The 19,300-nt window shown below is 44.8% G+C and overlaps 1 protein-coding gene across 1 annotated transcript in view; it reads right to left on the reverse strand.

Moving 5' to 3' along the window:
- DPP3 (dipeptidyl peptidase 3) overlaps window positions 1–19,300 on the reverse strand; it is a gene marked incomplete in the record, with an annotated part of 784,135 nt that overhangs the window by 667,927 nt on the left and 96,908 nt on the right. The window contains 1 exon segment of the mRNA XM_044078218.1: window positions 120–209. Coding sequence (XP_043934153.1) covers window positions 120–209 — 90 coding nt within the window.

A 19,300-nucleotide genomic window follows, 5' to 3' on the forward strand; every position in this document is an offset into this window, starting at 1 on the left:
CAAAAAAAGGATCAGTGGTCTACCCACCAAAACAAACAATCACATAACAAAAGCAATACATACATATTGGCACAATGATTTATTACAAATGAATAATCAAGTCAAGCATGTATATTTACCTTTGGTAAGTTAGGTATAAATTTTGTATCTCCAAATGATTTGTAGTTTCCCATGTTAGAAAAAATACCCGCTGCGTAAACTAGTAAGGCCTGCAAAAAGAGAGGCATACATTAGGAACGTTTCAGCTTTTTTTTTTAGTCTAAATTAGTTAAATAAATATTTAGTCATGCATATACCACTACTACATATTTTTTTCCACAAGTAGGCAGCCAACAAAGTCATTCCCATTACACAAATCGAACTAAAACACACAAGACAGGATGGGAGAGAACCGAACGCGAACACTTTTCCTGAAAGGTAAGCTATACACACAACTAGATGGTACTTTTGAAATAATTTGAATCTACCTGCTAAGGAAGGTTTCTTAAAGAATGCCCAGACATTTTACATAAAAGAAAGGGGAAAAATAATTTAACAAGACCTATTAATGAGAAAAGAAAATGCCCAATCACTGCTGCGTGGACAAGGGCAGGACACACAGGTCATACAAGGAGGAGATTAAATTACCTCTGCAGTAAGGGTGCTGTAAACAATCTGAGGGGAAAGAGTGCAAGACAAGCCTCTTACTGATGAAAAATATGGTTGCAGCAATGGCAGTATTTGGACTGGCTGATTAATTGGGCAAAAAGGTGGCATCTATGGTTTACGGCAGGCAAATGTAAAAGAATTGCATTCATTCAGTCACAGCAACAATGGTATGGGGTATAAACAAGAGAAGTGCAAACGATTGCAAGAGAATAAGAAAAAGGTTTGGGGATGATCACACTTGGAATGAAACACTAGAAGAAAAAAAGAGGGCAGCAGCTGCTGCTAACTGAATATTGGAGTGCATCCTTAGGGGGCAGACTTCAGAGGCAAAAAGGTTATGTGGTCTAACCAGAGGCCTATAGGACAGAAGCAATGTACATTTATGGAGGCTACAAAATGAAAAGGACATCAGGCTGCTGAAAGAGGTCCACAGAAAAGCTACCAATAATAAGCGGAGTTACCAAACTGAAAGAGGATGACCAAGCCAGTCTAAATTAATGTACTTTGAATATGAATGGTTGGGGGAATCCGCAGTGAAATACAGTGTAGCTTCAAAAATGTGTTTTTGCAATTATTACAACTGCTGAGTACCATCTCTGAGCACCAACAAATACAAGGATTTGGGAAAAGGAATTAACATAATAGTTGCAAAATTTAAAATTCCTGGAGAGTTAATCTCCATGACAACTGGTTTGCTACCTTGAATGAACAAATTATGATGGACCACTGCAGAGACCATTACACTGGGAACAGTATGCAGTACAGCATGCCCTCAGTTGGAAACCAACCGGTCTTCCTTGTAAGATGTTCTCAATGTTTTCACCCATATCAAGTTAGGAGTCTTGCTGCTCAAATAGTGACAGTGATGAGGAAATAATGTGTTTGGCAGGAATGAAACCAAGACCTTACAGCAGACCTTGACCTAGGAATGCCATTTACTGTTTTGGGCACAAATTGGTCATTTCAAGTTTGTATGTGTGTTACTACATAGTAGGAACCATTTCCCCTCATCTTCCATTTTTCTCTGATCCTCACAGATGCAGAACCCCCAAAAAGGTGGCCTATATCAACCGGGCCCTTCGGAGTCTATGCACTATAAATAGTTTCAGTGTAAGACAGCTAGTTTACATTTTCTATTATGCCCAGTTAAATTCTCTGTTCAGTTGTAATCAGCCAGGTCTTCTGCATGTAGTATACCTAGAACCACTGGTGCAAACAATAACGGAATCTGACATGATGGGATTTATGTGGAAAGAGAAGATTATTCTATATGCAGATAATAGTCTGCTTAACATTAACAAATTTGAAAGGGGGGGCTTTGAAAGGTTATGGAATATTCTAGAAAGATTTGGGAGAAAGTCAGGGTATAGGATCAACAAAATGAAAATGTAGGCAATAGCAATAAACACACAAATGTTCAGAGGCACGGGATGAGCACAGAAGTGAAAAAGAAAAATTAGATATTTAGGAATATGGTTACAAAAGACAGTTGAGGAATCACCCAAGGTAATGTATGAAAAGGTATACGCCAAAATACATAAATGGGGAACATCCATAGGTAAGATGGTCATACAGACATATCATTCAGAAAAACTGCAAAGAAAAACCCAGTCAAGACAGTTTTCACACACAAAAAAAGTACAGATTTTACTAATGTGTACATCTATACTACTGTAAATGCTGAAATAGCTGCATTTTACATTAGTTCTTTTTGTCTGATGAAGTCTTGCTCATAGAATCAAGAAAAAAGCGCTTACACAACTTGTTTTTTAGGAATTAAAACTTGTCTCAGTGGATTATAACTTGCCTCAGTGGATTATATTTTGTTCCTTGGACTTATCTTGCCACCTGTGGTTATTTTTCAGCATTTGTTGCAGTTATTTTTTATAAGTGTATAAAGTATGCAGCCAACACCATTACATCAGTTTTTCTTGCTCCAGATGTCAGGTGCCCCCATAAAGGGAAGCAATTATACACAAGGTTACACTTCCAATTATAAGCAAATACACCAGAAAGCTTAAATACAGTAAACCAGAAGAGAGGTATAGGAAGTAGAAGTCAGGGGGCTGGTGGGAGGGTAAGCAGGTCTGCAACAGTGAATACACTTGAACATCTACATTTATGGTAAGTGTACAAAACTGTACTAGGGTCTTCGTGTTTCACTGTTGCAGTCATTACATTTGGGTAGATTCCCAAAACTAAAGGGAGGAGGCAATTAAGAGAGCAATAGGACCAGCTATTAGGCCCTGCAGGATTGTAGTGGCAAAACCAGCTCTGGATTTAGAGAAAATAGGCAAGTTGTGATGCTTGGTGAAGGTATGAACAGAACTCCAGGTAGCAGCTTCTAGGATGTTCCTTGTAGGAACACCTCTGGCTGTTGAAGTAGATGCAGCCCTGGTGGAATGTGATCTTATCCACTGTGGGGTAGGTTTTCAATGGTGCTTATAGCAGAAATGAATGCAATGGCCTATCCATTTAAAAATGGTTTGCTTTGAAATGGCCTTTCCCTCTGCCCCTGCAGCAAAGGCAACGAGCAGCTGTTCAGTTTTTCTGAGAGGCTTAGTCCTGTCCAAGTAAAATCCAAGTTGTCTGTGCGCATCCAAGGTGTGCAGTATTCGTTCTCCTTTGTTCTGTGGATTAGAAAAGAAGGTTGGCAAATGAATGGACTGATTAAGGGCCACACTGCATACCACCTTGGGCATAAAGGAAGGGTTGGTCCTGAGGGACACCCTGTCAGCATGGAAGATGATGAAGGGCTCCACTGCTGTGAGGGCCAGTAATTCAGACACTCTTCTTGCTGAAGTGATGGCTAGAAAGAAGGCTGTTTTCCAAGAAAGGAATTTCAACTCTGCAGTTGCAACTGGCTCAAATGGAGGTAGAGTGAACTTTTCCAATACAAAGTTAAGGCCCCAGGCTTGAGTAGGGGCTCTCCTGGGTGGTCTTAAAGTTTTGGCCCCTCTAAGGAATTGCTTCAGCAGTGGGTGAGAGAAGAGGGGTGGCTCCGTATTAAAATGTGCTGAAATGGCAGAGACATGAATTTTAATAGAAGAGAAGGAAAAGCCCTTGTGAAGCATCTCTGTTAAGTATTGAAGAATATGCGGTAAACTAGGCACTGTTGTGCCCATCCCCTGAGTGTGGCTCCAGGAACAGAATCTTTTCCACTTTTCAGCATAGGATTTTCTAGTACTAGGCCTCCTTGCCTCCAGAATGACATCCAGCACCTGCTTACTGAGGGATGGTAATGGAGAGCTCAGGTAATTAGCCAGGCTGCAAGGTATAGGGTTTGAAGCTGGGGGTGCAGAATCTGGCCCTCCTGCTGTGACAGCAGGGAAAGGGTCTGAGGCAGGTGGCGTGGTTCCAGCAGTGACACACTGTGCAAGAGGGGTTACCAGTGTTGGCATGGCCAGTTTGGTACAATGTGAATTGTCCTTGGTTTGTCCTGTTTGCTCTTTAGTAGAACTTTGAAGAGGAGAGGCAGAGGGGGAAAAGCATAAACTGAGAGGTTTTCCCAGGTGAAGGACATGGCAACCACTTTCCAAGCTTGTCTGTGGGGAGTCCTTGTGCAGAATGTGTCCAATTGGTAGTTCTGAGGGGAGGCAAATAGGTCTCTCTCTGGGATCCCCCATTTGTTTCTCAACATGTTGAATATCTTTGGTTCCAGTTTCCACTTGTTTGGGTCCAGGAGATTTCTGCTTAGGTTGTCTGCTAGTGTGTTTAACTTGCCTGGCAGGAATTGAGCCTGCAGGTGCACTTGGTAGCTCAAGGCTCTACAGAGCCATGGCTAGTCTGCAGAGGAAGTAAGAGTGGGTCCCCCCCCACTTGTTTATGTACCACATAACAGTGGCGTTGTCTGTTTTTACCAATAATTGTCCTGGAAGGATGTGGTCCTTGAAGGCTGTGAGAGCATTCTGTACAGCTAGCATTCCTTTTTGATTGATATGCAGGTGCATTTGACTCGGGTTCCATTTGCCCTGAATGCACTGCCCTGCCAAGTGAGCCCCCCATGCATAGTCTGATGCGACTGTTAGGGTTTGGGGGGTAAAGTGAATTCCATTGTTGAGGCAGCAGGCCTCTGCCCACCAAAGGAATTCTGTCTTTATACAAGGGATGATAGGAATCACGGATTCCAGGTCCTGAGAATGTTGACACCATAGGCATTTTGGTTATCATTGTAGTTTCCTCATATGCAGTCTTGCATATGGAATTAGTAGGATGCAAGAGACCATGAACCCCAGAGCTTGCAGTATTTTCCTTGCAGTTAATTGGGTCTTTGTGGCCAGTAATTTGAAGTAGGCTGTCAGATAAACTTGTTTCTCTGGCGTGAGGTAGGCCATCTGGGAGTTGTGTTCAAGCTTGCTCCCAGGAATACAACTTGTTGGCAGGGTACTAGGTGAGATTTCTTTTCGTTTATGGTGTACACCAGTGAGGTTAGCAGTTTCTTTACAAATGCCAGATGACTTGATAGAAAGTTGTGGTTAGCAGTTTCTTTACAAATGCCAGATGATTTAATAGAATGTCCTGGCTTTCTGCCCGAATTAGACAATCATCCAGGTATGTGTCTATTTCAATATTTCTTTGCCTGCAACATGCAATGACTGGAGCTAGGCAGGCACAGTAGACAAGCCAAAGGGCAGTGCAGAGAAAGTACAGTTTTGTACCTACCATAAATGTAGATGTTAGAGTGTTCACCCTGCTGCAGTCATCACACTTGGGTTATCCTGCCGTCAGGCGGTCCCACAGTCGGCCGGAATTCCAAAGTCTTGGTCCGGCGTTGGTTGCTGTCGCTTCTTCCCTAACGTCAGTGCGCCAGGGGTATATAAGAGGCATCCGACGCCATTTTCTTCAGTTTTTCTTGCCCCAGATGTCAGGTGCCCCCAATAGATAGGCAAAATATATCAAAAAATACATATAAAATAAAACAATACCTTCAGGCACACGCAAATACACCACAGAGGTTGTATAGGATAGAATGGTGTAGATAAGTCCAGCTAGTTCAGAGGGGATGGAGGGAGGGTAACCTGGACTGCAGCAGGGTGAACACTCTAACATCTACATTTATGGTAGGTACAAAACTGTACTATGTTCATAGTGTTACCCTGCTGCAGTCATCACACTTGGGTAGAATACCAAAGCTAAGGATGGGAGGTGGACTCAAACAGGATTAGTAGAGGCTAGAAGGCCCTGCAAAAAGTACAGTTTTGTACCTACCATAAATGTAGATGTCCTATAGGTATGCATCTGCAGTCCTTACATATGGGTTGTCCTGCCTCAGGCAGCCCCTCGGTCGGCCGGATTCCAAAGTCTGGGTCCGGCGTCGGCTGAATGTCGCCTCCATCCTGACATCAGAGCGCCTGGGATATAAAAGCATCAGCCGACGCCATCTTCCTCAGTTTTTCTTGCCCCAGATGCCAGTTGCCCTCTAAGTAAGGCTAAATTTGGATAAATGAAAAATTCCAAACATGCACAGCAATAAAAAACAAATACACCATAAAAGATAACCCTAGATAGCTAAAAAAGAGGGATAGGTATCCAAAATATACCACAGAGGGGTAGGAGGGAGGGAAATCCTGACTGCAGATGCATACGTATCGGACATCTACATTTATGTTAGGTACAAAACTGTACTATGTCCTTCAAGGATGCATCTGCAGTCCTTACATATGGGTAGAATACCATAGCCAAGCTGGGGGCGGTAGGACCTAAGAAAAGGAAGGTGTAGCTAACATGCCCTGCAGGACTGCAGTAGCAAAGCCTGCTCTGGATCTGGAATATAAGGGCAAATTGTAATGCTTGGAAAATGTATGCATGGAGCTCCATGTAGCAGCTTCTAAAATGTCCTTTGTAGCCACCCCTCTTAAGAAGGCTGTGGAGGTGGCTGTTGCTCTGGTGGAATGAGGCCTAATGTTAGCTGGCACAGCTTTTCCATGAAAGGAGTAACAGAACCAAATGCAATTTCCTATCCATTTTGAAATTGTCTGTTTGGAAATTTCTTTTCCTTGTACACCAGCAGCATATGCTACAAAGAGTTGGTCAGTTTTTCTGTAAGTCTTAGTTCTGTCCAAATAATATCGCAACTGTCTGTGGATGTCCAAAGTATGCAGAAGTTTTTCTCCTTTATTTTGTGGATTTGGAAAGAAGGTAGGCAGGTGAATAGCTTGGTTCAGTGAAACCCTGGATACCACCTTCGGCATGAATGAAGGATTGGTTCTCAAAGAGACTCTGTCCTGATGAAAAATGAGAAATGGCTGAACTGCCATGAGGTCCTGTAACTCAGATACTCTTCTCGCTGAGGTTATGGCCAGGAGGAAGGCAGTCTTCAAGACAGGAACTGTAGTTCTGAAGATGTTGCTGGTTCAAAAGGAGGAAGAGTTAATTTTTCCAACATGAAGTTAAGGTCCCATGTAGGCACTGGTGGTTTCCTTGGAGGGTTGATGTTTTTTATCCCTCTTAGAAACTGTCTTAGCAGAGGATGAGAGAATACAGGTGGGTCAGTGTTGTACTCTGCTGAAATTACTGAAGCATGGATCTTTATGGAGGAATAAGAAAGGCCATTATGGAGCATTTCAGCCAAGTATTCTAGAATATGTGGAATGCTCATGATTGTCGGATCTTGACCCTTTGCGGTGTTCCAGGTACGAAATCTTTTCCATTTTGCTGAATATGCTTTTCTTGTGGAAGGCCTGGCTTCCATGATGATATCCTGTACCCTCTTGGATAGTTTATCCTGGCGAGGAGTCAAGGTATTCTCCAGGCTGTCAGCTGCAAGCTTTTTAGACTGGAGTGCAGAGTCTTGTAATTGTGCTGTGTCAGAAGAAGTGGCCATTGTGGTAGAGGCCAAGGTTTCGTGCGTGACATGCTCCTTAACAGTGGGTACCAGTGTTGTCTTGGCCAATCCGGGGCTATCAGGATTACTTTTGGTTGCTCTATCCTGATCTTCAGTAAGACCTTGGTCATTAATGGAAGAGGTGGGAATGCATATACTGTTAGAGTATTCCAGTTGAATGAGAGGGCGTCCACTTTCCATGCTTGAGGATGGTATGTCCTTGTGCAGAATTTCCTCAGTTGATGGTTGTGGTGGGAGGCAAAAAGATCCATGTCCGGCGTTCCCCATGCATGTGTAATCTGGAGAAATATATCCGGGTGCAACATCCATTCGTGTGGATCCATGATGTTTCTGCTCAGGCTGTCCGCCAGAACATTGTCTTTTCCTGGTACGAACTGGGATTGTAGTTCTATATTGAGTTTCAGGGAAAGGTCCCACAGATTCATCGCCAGCCTGCAAAGAGGGTATGAATGGGTACCCCCTCGCTTGTTTATGTACCACATAACTGTGGTATTGTCTGTCTTTAACAGGTGACCTTGGTGCAGGAAGAGCTTGAAGTGCTCGATGGAATGTATCCCTGCCAGCATTTCCTTTTGGTTGATGTGCAGATGCAATTCATTTTGTGTCCATTGCCCTTGAATGCATCTGCCTTCCATGTGAGCTCCCCATCCATGGTCTGAGGCATCCGTTGTAATGGTTTGGCTGATATGTGGCTTGCTGAAAGACAGGCCCATGTTTGACTGGCTTGCTTTTGCCCACCACAGGAATTCCTTTTGAAGGCAAGGAATGAGGGGGATCAAAGTTTCTAGACTGACTGTGCTGAGACCATAGACTCCTTAGGTACCATTGTAGTTTCCTCATATGCAGCCTTGCTTGTGGAATCAGAAGAATGCAAGATGCCATGAATCCCAGGGCCTGCAGGATTTTCCTTGCAGTTAGCTGGGTTTGTGTTGTCAGATTTCTGAAATAATCCAGTAGTTGTGCTTGTTTTTCTTCTGTGAGAAAAGCCATCTGGGTGTTTGTATCCAGTTTTGCACCCAGGAAAATTATTCGTTGGGATGGAACAAGTCTTGATTTCTGAATGCTGACTGTGTATCCCAAGGCCTGTAGTAGTCGGATGACATAGTTTAAGTGTTCTACCAGTGTTTGCTGGCTGTCCGCTTGTATGAGGCAGTCGTCCAGGTATGGGTAAATTTGAATCCCCTGAAGTCTGCAATGTGCAACTACTGATGCCAGGCATTTCGTGAATACTCTGGGCGCAGTAGATAAGCCAAATGGCAATGCTGAGAATTGATAATGCTCTGAACCTGCAAGAAATCTGAGGTGTCTTCTGCAACTTTGTCAGATAGGGACATGCAGGTATGCCTCCTTGAGGTCCAGAGTTACCAGCCAGGACCCCTTGCCCAGCATGGAAAGGAGTTGCTGTAAGGTCAGCATCTTGAATTTTGGCACGATGAGGTAAGTATTCAGTGCGGACAAGTCCAGTATTGGTCTCCATTGCTTTTCTTTTCTTGGAACAAGGAATAGTCTGGAATAAAATCCTTGGCCTTGTTCTGAGAGAGGAACCCTTTCTATTTCCCTCATTTGAAGTAGCTTGGAAATTTGTTTGAAAGCCTCTGCCCTTTGGTTTGGTGGCAGGTTTGGCATGCCTTGTCTTTTTGGTAATGTATGAAAATGGAATCTGTATCCTTTGTCTATTATTTGCAGTATCCCTTTGTCCTTTGTAATACTGTGCCAATTTTTTGAGAATAAAGATAGCTTTCCGCCCAAAGGTGCTTCCAATTGAGCCCTGGTTGGCGGAGTCAAAGTCAAGTCATTGAGTTTGTCCTTGCGCAGTAGTTGTAGGTCCTGCACTTCCTCTCTGGTTAGGAGGCTGCCATTGACGTCCTCTGTAGGAGCCTCGAGCTTGCCCTCTACCTCTGGCACGCCTGTTTCTGCCTCTTGGAAATCTGTCTGTGTCCGGAAAGGACCAATTCTTAGAAGGCCAATTTCTGCTGAATCTTGGTGGCTGGACCTGTAGGAAATCTTTGACTGTTTGTACTGATTTAGCCTTTTCCTCAAATTTCTTTAAGACCTCTTGAGCCGTGGAGCCAAATAACTTTTGTTTTTCCAGCGGAGCATCCAGAAGCTTTGCTTTAACATGATCTGGCAGTGTTTGTTTCTTCAGCCAAGCATGTCTACGTATGACTGCACCTGTCATTGCTGACCTACATGAAGCTTCCAATGCATCATAACCACACTGCAAGAAATGTTTGCTAACCTGCTGGGAGTTATGTACCAGATCCTGAAGTGCCTTGCGATCTAGGGGTTCAGGTGAAGAAAGTTTTTTTATGCAATTCATCTAACAAATACTCTTGGTACTATCATATGGAATTGACAATTTAATGCCTTCATAGAAAGAGTGGAAGTATACACCTTTTTACCCAATCCCTCTAAAGCCCTGGACTCCTTTTCAGAAGGGAGTGGGTTTTTAGTAGTGGTGGTTGCAACCCCTTTAGGGCCTGGGAAATAGTTTCTGGGTCAGCAGAGTGGCCCTTGTAAAGGAAATGATGCGAGTCCAGGACCCTGTAGTACCTATCGGGTTTGACAGGAGTCGGAGGAAGGGAGTCAGGGGAAATACTAGACTCAGAGTACACATCATCAATGACATTTAAAACCGGAGGAATAGCCAAAGGTCTATGTTGAGGTAAATGCAAAAAAGTTCTTAACCTCTTCCTGGAGTCAGAGAATTCCTGGCCCTGCCATTTGAAATGCTCTCTCATGGAGTGGAGGGTCTCCCCAAAGGACAACTCTTCAGGAGGGGAGGCCAAGGGTATAGATTCCTCTGAATCAGAATCCTCGTAGGCCGTAAAGGCCTCCTCCTGGTAGTCTGATAGGGCAGAGTCATCTGAGGCCTCATCAGAAGACTGAGGATCTGTCTGCTCAACCCTGGGCCTTTTGTCTTGAGGAGGTTGAGAGCCCCTGTCCGGATGTGGCTAAGAGCCCCTAATTAGGGAAATAAGGTCCTCAGCTAAACTTAAAATCTGTGAACCAGTAGTGGATCCCTGAGGAATAGTCTTGGGAGGGAGAGATTTTGGCTGTTTAGCAGCTTTAGCACGTGTAAATGCCTTAATGGACATGGATACAGGAGGCCTGGCTGCCCCACATGCTGGAGTAGTCTTATCTAGAGAAATGGTGTCGGATATTTCCAGAGCACCGGTTTCAGTAGGAAATTCTATAACCGACTCAGAGGTGGCCTCCGGGGCCAAGATTGTTGGTTGTGCGGTTTCGTCGGTCAGAAGCACCGAGGATTCGGTTTCGGCAGAGACAGAGACACTCGCGGTAGGCCTGGGTGTGATTTCGGCCGAAACCACGGACCGCGTGTGTCGGTCCTTGTCCTTCCGTTTTTTGGGTAAATGAGGAGTCGGAAGCTCCGACGGCATAGTGTAACAGTATTTTTCCCCAAAAAATTCCTCTGCGAACTCCGCCCGACGCCTAAGAGTGCATCTATTGAAAGAAGCACAGGCTGCACAGGCCGAGACGTCGTGGTCTGGGCCTAGGCAGGGTAGGCAGTAAGAGTGGAAATCCTTATGAGGTATTTGTTTCCCACAAGATAAACAATTATTAACTTTAACCGTTTGATCTGACATCGGCTGAGGCAAGAAAGAGTCCCCAACGGGGTACTTAGCTTTTTGAAGTCTTCGGTTAGCTGAAATCTCAGGAGCTGGCCGACCGGCACTTGTGAACTGCTTCTGCTTCGGGCACTGCGCGGCAAGAAAGACTGAGGAAGATGGCGTCGGCTGACGCTTTTATACCCCAGGCGCTCCGACGTCGGGATGGAGGCGACATCAGCCGATGCCGGACCCAGACTTTGGAATCTGGCCGACCGAGGGGCTGCCTGAGGCAGGACAACCCATATGTAAGGACTGCAGATGCATCCTTGAAGGACATCTGCAGTGGCGAAGCCAGCTCTAGTCTTAGAGTAAAGTGGCAAGTGGTAGTGTTTGGTGAAGGTGTGCACTGAACTCCAAGTTGCAGCCTCCAGAATATCCTTGGTTGGCACCCCCCTGAGGAAGGCTGTAGATGTAGCCGTTGCCCTGGTGGAGTGGGGCCTTATGCTAGCAGGAACTGGTTTTCCATGATGAGTGTAGCAAAAACGTATGCAATGCCCTATCCATTTTGAAATGGTTTGCTTTGAGATAGCCTGTCCTTGTGATGCTGTAGCATATGATACAAATAGCTGGTCAGATTTTCTGAAAGCCTTAGTTTTATCCAAGTAGTAACGTAGTTGCCTGTGAATGTCCAAGGAGTGCAGGACTCTTTCTCCTTTATTCTGTGGATTTGGGAAAAAAGTAGGTAAATGGATGGTTTGATTTAGAGCCACACTGGATACCATCTTTGGCATAAAGGAGGGGTTAGTTCGTAGAGAAACTCTGACTTGATGAAAAATGAGGAAAGGCTCTACTGCCATTAGTGCTTGTAGCTCTGAGACTCTTCCCCAATTTTGAGTTATCATTGCAAATACTGGTGGATCCAGTTTCCACTCGTGGGGATCCATGATGTTCCTGCTTAGGTCGTCTGCCAATGTGTTCTTTTTTCCTGGCAGGAATTGTGCTTGTAATTGAACTTGGTAAGTCAGTGCTGTGTTCCACAACGTCATTGCTTGCCTGCATAGAGGGTAGGAGTGTGTACCCCCTTGCTTGTTTATGTACCACATTACTGTGGTATTGTCTGTCCTTATTATAAGTTGTCCTGGATGTAAGAGGTCCTTGAAGGCTGTCAGAGCATTCTGTACAGCTTGCATTTCTTTTTGATTGATGTGCAGATTTCTTTGCTCTGTAGTCCATTTGTCTTGAACGCACTGTCCTGCCATGTGTGCCCCCCAGGCATAGTCCGATGCATCTGTTGTCACAGTCTGCCTGGCTGGGGTTAGGGTGAAAGGCTGACCCTTGTTGAGGTGACATGCCTGGGACCACCATAGAAACTCCTGTTGAAGGCAGGGAATGAGAGGTATCATTGTTTCCAAGCTGTGGCTGTGTTGAGTCCATACGCTTTTCAGGTACCATTGTAATTTCCTCATATGCAGTTTTGCAAATGGTATTAGTAGTATGCAAGATGCCATGAATCCCAAGGCCTGCAGAATTTTTCTTGCAGGGAGTTGGGTCTTTGTTGCCATTATTTTGAAGTATTGAGTTAGTTGTAGTTGCTTTTCTGGCATGAGGTAAGCCATCTGGGCCGTTGTATTCAAGCTGGCACCCAGGAATGTCATGTTCTGAGAGGGTACTAGTTTTGATTTCTTTTCGTTTACTGTGTACCCTAGGCAACATAGAAGGTGTCTGACAAACGCCAGATGTTGTAAGAGAATGTCCTCGTTTTCTGCTTGGATGAGGCAGTCCAGGTATGGGTATATTTGTATTCCTCTTTGTCTGCCATATGCAATTACTGGTGCCAGGCATTTTGTGAAGACCCGGGGCGCAGTAGATAAGCCAAGGGCAGTGCAGAGAATTGGTAATGGGTTGAACCTGCAATGAAATGGTGGTATCTTCTGCAATTTTGTCTGATAGGGACATGCAGGTATGCCTCCTTGAGGTCCAACGTTACTAGCCAAGCCTTCTTGCCCAACATGGGTAGAAGCTGCTGTAGTGTTAGCATCTTGAATTTGGGAACTTGCAAGTAGGTATTTAGAATTGAAAGGTCCAGAATGGGTCTCCATGCATTGTCCTTTCTGGGGACTAGAAAGAGCCTTGAGTAAAATCCTTGGCCTTGCTCCTGTGTAGGTACCAGTTGAATGGCTCTCATGTCCATGAGAGCTGCAATTTGGTTTTGTGCCTCTGCCCATTGATTTGGTGGCAGGTTTGGCATTCTGTTTCTCCTTGGCAAAGTGTGGAAATGGAATCTGTATCCTTGTGAGATAATGTCTAGGACCCATTTGTCCTTTGTGATTATGCGCCAGTTGTCTGCAAAAAGTGCTAATTTTCCTCCCAAGGGAGCCGCCAAGACAGCTTTTCTTGGCAGATTGAGGGTTAAGTCATTGTGTTTGTCTTCTAGTAGTTTGGGGCCTGACTTCTCCTCCCCTTTGTGTTGCAGTGCCCCATTGACGAGGTTTGTAAGGGATTTGTGCTTGACCTCTGCCCCTTGGGTGTCTGTATTTCCCCCTCAGTGGTCTGTCAGAAGCTGGAAAGGACCAATTTTTTGTTGGCCAATTTCTGCTGAAGTGAGGGGGTTGTACCTGTAAGAAATCTTTGACAGTCTGCATAGACTTTGCCTTATCCTCCATTTTCTTTAAAACCTCTTCTGCCTTAACCCCAAATAAGACATCCTGCTGTAAAGGTGCATCTAGTAACTTTGCTTTAACATGATCAGGCAGGGTTTGTTCCTTTAACCAAGCATGCCTGCGTATGACAGACCCAGTAACAGCTGCTCTACAGGAAGCTTCCAATGAATCAAATCCACATTGTAAAGTGTGTTTGCCCACCTGTTCAGCTGCGTGCAGCAGATCCTGCATTTCCTTGAATTCAGACTGTTGAGAGTGTGTGCTCATCTTTTGCTTTAATTGAGACATTAGGAATTGCTGATATTTCAGCATGTGAAATTGACAATTTAGTGCTCTCATAGCAAGAGTAGCTGTGGTGTAAACCTTCTTCCCCCACCTATCTAGTGCTCTGGAGTCTCTTTCAGAGGGCACAGAATTTTTAGCCATAGAAGCCTTAGCCCCACTGGGACCCTGGGAGATTGTCTCTGGATCAGCAACAGGGCTTTTGTAAAGGAATTTGTGAGAGTCAGGTACTCTAATATCCATCTGGTTTGGCTGGAGCAGGAGGCAGAGAATCTGGATTTAGACTGGATTCTAAGTAGACATCATCCACAATGTCTAAAACTGGAGGGATAGCAAGTGGTCTGTGCTGGGGAAGTAAAAGAAACTCTGAGCCTTTTCTTTGAGTCGGAGTAGTTCTGACCTTCCCAGTGGAAGTGTTCCCTCATGGTATGAAGGGTTTCCCCGAAGGAATAGTCTTTCAGGGGGAGATGCTGAGGGAATGGAATCTTCAGCATCAGAATCTTCATAAGGGGGGAAAGAGTAATCCTGTTCCTCAGAGGAGTCTGAGGAAATAGAAACTTGATCAGAAGCGGCATAATCCTCCTCTTGTCATGGCCTTTTGTCTGGGGGGGGGGGGTTGGGAACCCCTGATCAGAGTAATCAAATCTTCAGCCATCTTAAGCATCTGTTTCTTAGGCATGGGGCCTTGAACTGGAGACTGATGTACAATCTTTTTAGGCTTTAAAGGAGTCTTAAGCTTAGCATAAGATTTTATAGTGAGAGTCATCGGTCTGAAGACACCTTCTGTAGCCGAAGGCGTTTCCACAGCCCCGGCTTCTCCTTCGGCAATGTTGTCGGTAGGGCCTAAAGGAAATGGCTGCGTCGGCCTAGAACTCTCTGCTTGAGAATCCAAGGCAGTCTGGGGTTCCAATTCTGCGGTCATAAGGGCCTAAAGGAAATGGCTGCGTCTGCCTAGAACTCTCTGCTTGAGAATCCAAGGCAGTCTGGGGTTCCAATTCTGCGGTCATCAGGGGCTGCGTAGGTGCCTCACTGAAAACCAGCGACCGGCCCAGCCAAGGCCTTGGAGTCTGGCTTGGATCTAGGCTGCCTGTCTTTATCTTTGCGTTTTTTATGCACGCCGGTAGTCGGTTGCTCCGACGGCATAGTATAATTAAATTTCCTACCAAAGTAGTGTTGAGCGAAATCAAAACGTCGCTTTATAGTTCGTTTATTGAACCTAGCACAAAACCGACAACCAGTGACTTTGTGGTCTGGGCCTAGGCAAGGTATACAGTAAGAATGAAAGTCCTTATGAGGTATTTGCTTCCCACAAGAAATACAATTGTTAACTTTTTCTGACATCGGACTGAGGCAAGAAAAGGTTCCCCAACGGGGTACATAGCTTTGAAGACTTCGGACTGAAATTCTATTCGAATATCTCAGGTGTTGGCCGACCGGCACTTGCGATCTGCTTCTGCTCTGGGCACCGCGCGGCAAGAAAGACTGAAGAAAATGGCGTCAGATGCCTCATATACCCCTGGCGCACTGACGTCAGGGAAGAAGCGCCAGCAACAGACGCCGGACCAAGACTTTGGAATTCGGGTCGACTGTGGGACCGCCTGACGGCAGGATAACCTAATTGTGATGACTGCAGCAGGGTAACACGATGAACATCTGATAGTGCATGTAGCCTGTGCATGTAGCCTGCTCTGAAATGTAGGTATTTTCTGCAAGAATCTCTTATTGGGATGTGCAGGTATGCTTCCTTTAAATCCAGTGCTGCCAACCAGGCATTTTTGCCCAGCATGGGAAGCAGCTGGTGAAGAGTTAGCATTTTGGAATTACCAAAAAGGTGTTCACGATAGATAGGTCCAGGATAGGATGCCAGTTGTTGTCTTTTCTGCGTACCAGGAAAAGTCTGGAGTAAAAACCTTGTCCCCATTCTTCTGCTGGGACAGGATGAATAGCCCTGATACTTAGAAGAGAAAGTACAGTTTTGTACCTACCATAAATGTAGATGTTAGAGTGTATATACTGCTGCAGTCATCACATTTGGGTTATCTGCCGTCAGGCAGTCCCGCAGTCGGCCGAATCCCAAAGTCTTGGTCCGGCGTCGGTTGCCGTCACTTCTTCCCTGACATCAGTGCGACAGGGGTATAAAAGAGGCAGCCAACGCCATTTTCTTCAGTTTTTCTTGCCCCAGATGTCAGGTGCCCCCAACTAGGAAGGCAATACAAATAACTATGCAAAAATACCTTCGTAGATAAACAGAAGTACTAGCTATTAGCAAATACACCATATAGACAAGCATCCAATTGACTGATGTACATGGAGTTATAACCAACACCCTGGTTTGTAGAGGGAATGGAGGGAGGGTAACCTGGACTGCAGCAGTATATACACTCGAACATCTACATTTATGGTAGGTACAAAACTGTACTATGTTCATCGTGTTATACTGCTGCAGTCATCACACTTGGGTTGAATCCCAAAGCTATGGATGGGTGGCTGGTACTAAACTGGGTTAGGCGAAGCTAGTATGCCCTGCAGAACTGCAGTGGCAAAACCAGCTCTGTTTTTTTGAGTATAATGGAAGGTGGTAGTGCTTGGTAAAGGTGTGCACTGAACTCCAAGTAGCTGCCTCCAGAATGTCCTTGGTTGGAACCCCCCTGAGAAAGGCTGTGGAGGTTGCTGTAGCCCTTGTAGAATGGGACCCAATATTAACAGGCACTGCTTTCCCATGGTGTGAGTAGCAAAAGCAGATGCAATGTGCTATCCATTTCTAGATGGTCTGTTTTGAAATAGCCTTTCCTTGCGAACCTGCAGCATAGGATACAAAAAGAGTTGGTCAGTTTTGCTGAAGGTCTTATCTAAATAGTAATGTAGCTGCCTGTGAATGTCCAAAGAGTGAAGGAGTCTTTCTCCTTTATTCTGGAGGTTTGGATAAAAGGTGGGTAAATGAATGGTCCAATTCAAAGCCACACTGGATACTACCTTTGGCATAAAGGTAGGGTTAGTTCGTAAAGAGACTGTCCTGATGGAAAATGATGAAAGGTTCCACTGCCATAAGTGCCTGTAGTTCTGAGACCCTGCGTGCTGAGGTGATAGCCAGCTGTTTTCCATGACAAGTATTGTAGTTCTGCTGAGAAGGCTGGTTCGAAAGGAGGCAGTGTTAATTTTTCTAAAACGAAGTTGAGGTCCCAAGCTGGCGTTGGGGGTTTCCTGGGGGGTCTTATATTTTTTGCCCCTCTGAGAAACTGCCTTAGTAAAGGGTGTGAGAATATGGGAGGATCCGTATTATATTGAGCTGAAATGGCTGAAGCATGGATCTTAATGGATGAGAAAGAAAGGCCTTTGTGTAGCATCTCAGTTAAGTATTGCAGTATTTGAGGAATGTTTGGTATCCAAGGATTTTGGCCTTTAGCCTGGTTCCATGCACAAAATCTTTTCCATTTGTCCAAGTAAGTTTTTCTGGTGCTGGGCCTCCTGGCCTCCAAAATGACATTCAGGACGTCCTTTGAGAGAAGTGTCGATTGATAATTCAAGGTATTCTCCATGCAGCTAAATTTAAAGTCCTGAGCTGACTGTGAAGGATCTGAGAGTTTTGCTGAGTCAACAGAAGTAGGAATTGAGGTAAGATCCGTGGCCAGTCCGGAGCAATGAGGATCATTTGTGGTCTCTCTGATCTGACTTTCAGTAATACCTTGGCCAATAGAGGTAGTGGTGGGAAGGCATAGACTATCAATGCTGTCCAACTGAATGATACGGCGCCCACTTTCCAGGCTAGAGAATGATAAGTTCTTGTGCAAAATTTTTGTAGTTGGCAATTGTCGGGGGAGGCAAACAGATCTATGTCTGGGCATCCCCACTATTGAGTTATCATTGAAAATACTTGTAGGTGTAGTCTCCACTCGTGAGGATATGCCATATTTCTGCTCAATTCGTCTGCCAATATGTTTTCCTTTCCTGGCAGGAATTGTGCTTGCAGTTGCCACTTGGTAAGTCAAGGCTGTGTTCCACAAGGTCATTGCCTGTCTGCATAAAGGGTAGGAGTGTGTCCCTCCCCATTTGTTTATGTACCACATAACTGTGGTGGTGTCTGTCCTTATTAGTAGTTGTCCTGGATGCAAGAGGTCCTTGAAGGCTGTCAGTGCATTTTGCACAGCTAGCATCTCCTTTTGGTTGATGTGTAGATGCATTTGTTTTGCAGACCATTTGCCCTGTATGCACTGTCTTGCCATGTGTGCTCCCCAGGTGTAGTCTGAAGAATTTGTTGACATAGTTTGGTTTGCTGGAGTTAAGACGAAAGGAAGACCCTTGTTTATTTGACATGCTTGAGCCCACCATAGGAACTCTTTTTGAAGGTTGGGAATGAGAGGTATACTTGTTTTGAGGCTGTGCCTGTGTTGAGTCCATACATTTTTCAGGTACCATTGTAACTTACTCATATGCAGCTTTGCATATGGGATTAGTTGAATACAGGATGCCATGAACCCCAATGCCTGCAGGAGTTTCCTTGCAGTGAGCTGGGTAAAAGTTGCCATCTTTTTGAAGTATTGAGTCAATTGTTTTTGTTTGTCTGGTGTGAGATAAGCCATCTGGGCCATTGTATTTAAGCTGGCACCCAGGAATATTATCTGTTGTGAGGGTATTAGCTTTGACTTCTGTTTGTTTACTGTGTACCCTAGGCAACTGAGCAGCTTTGTTACAAATGCCAGATGCTGTAATAGAATGCCCTTGCTGTCCGCTTGGATCAGGCAGTCGTCCAGATATGGACAAATTTGTATTTCATGTTGTCTGCAGTATGCAATTACTGATGCCAGGCATTTCGTAAATACTCTAGGCGCAGTAGATAAGCCAAAGGGCAATGCAGAGAATTGATAACGCGTTGTACCTGCCAAAAATCTGAGGTATCTTCTGCAATCTTGTCTGATAGGGACATGCAGGTATGCCTCTTTGAGGTCCAACGTTACCAGCCAAGACTCCTTGCCCAGCATGGGAAGAAGCTGCTGTAGTGTGAGCATTTTGAATTTGGGTACCTCCAGGTATGGGTTTAGAATTGAGAGGTCTAAAATGGGTCTCCAGGCTTTGTCCTTTCTTGGTACTAGAAATAGTAGAGTAAAAACCTTGACCTTGCTCCTTTGTAGGTACCTTTTGAATTGCTTTCATATCCATGAGAGCTGAAATTTGCGTTTGTGCCTCTGTCCATTGGTTTGGAGGCAGAGTTAGCATGCCTCTCATCTGCGGTAAAGTGTGAAAATGAAATCTGTAGCCTCGGGTAATAATATCCAGAACCCATTTGTCCTTTGTTATGA

Source organism: Protopterus annectens, chromosome 7.part0 (assembly GCF_019279795.1).
Source record: "Protopterus annectens isolate FY-2018-M chromosome 7.part0, PAN1.0, whole genome shotgun sequence".
Taxonomy (NCBI): Eukaryota; Metazoa; Chordata; order Ceratodontiformes; family Protopteridae; genus Protopterus; species Protopterus annectens.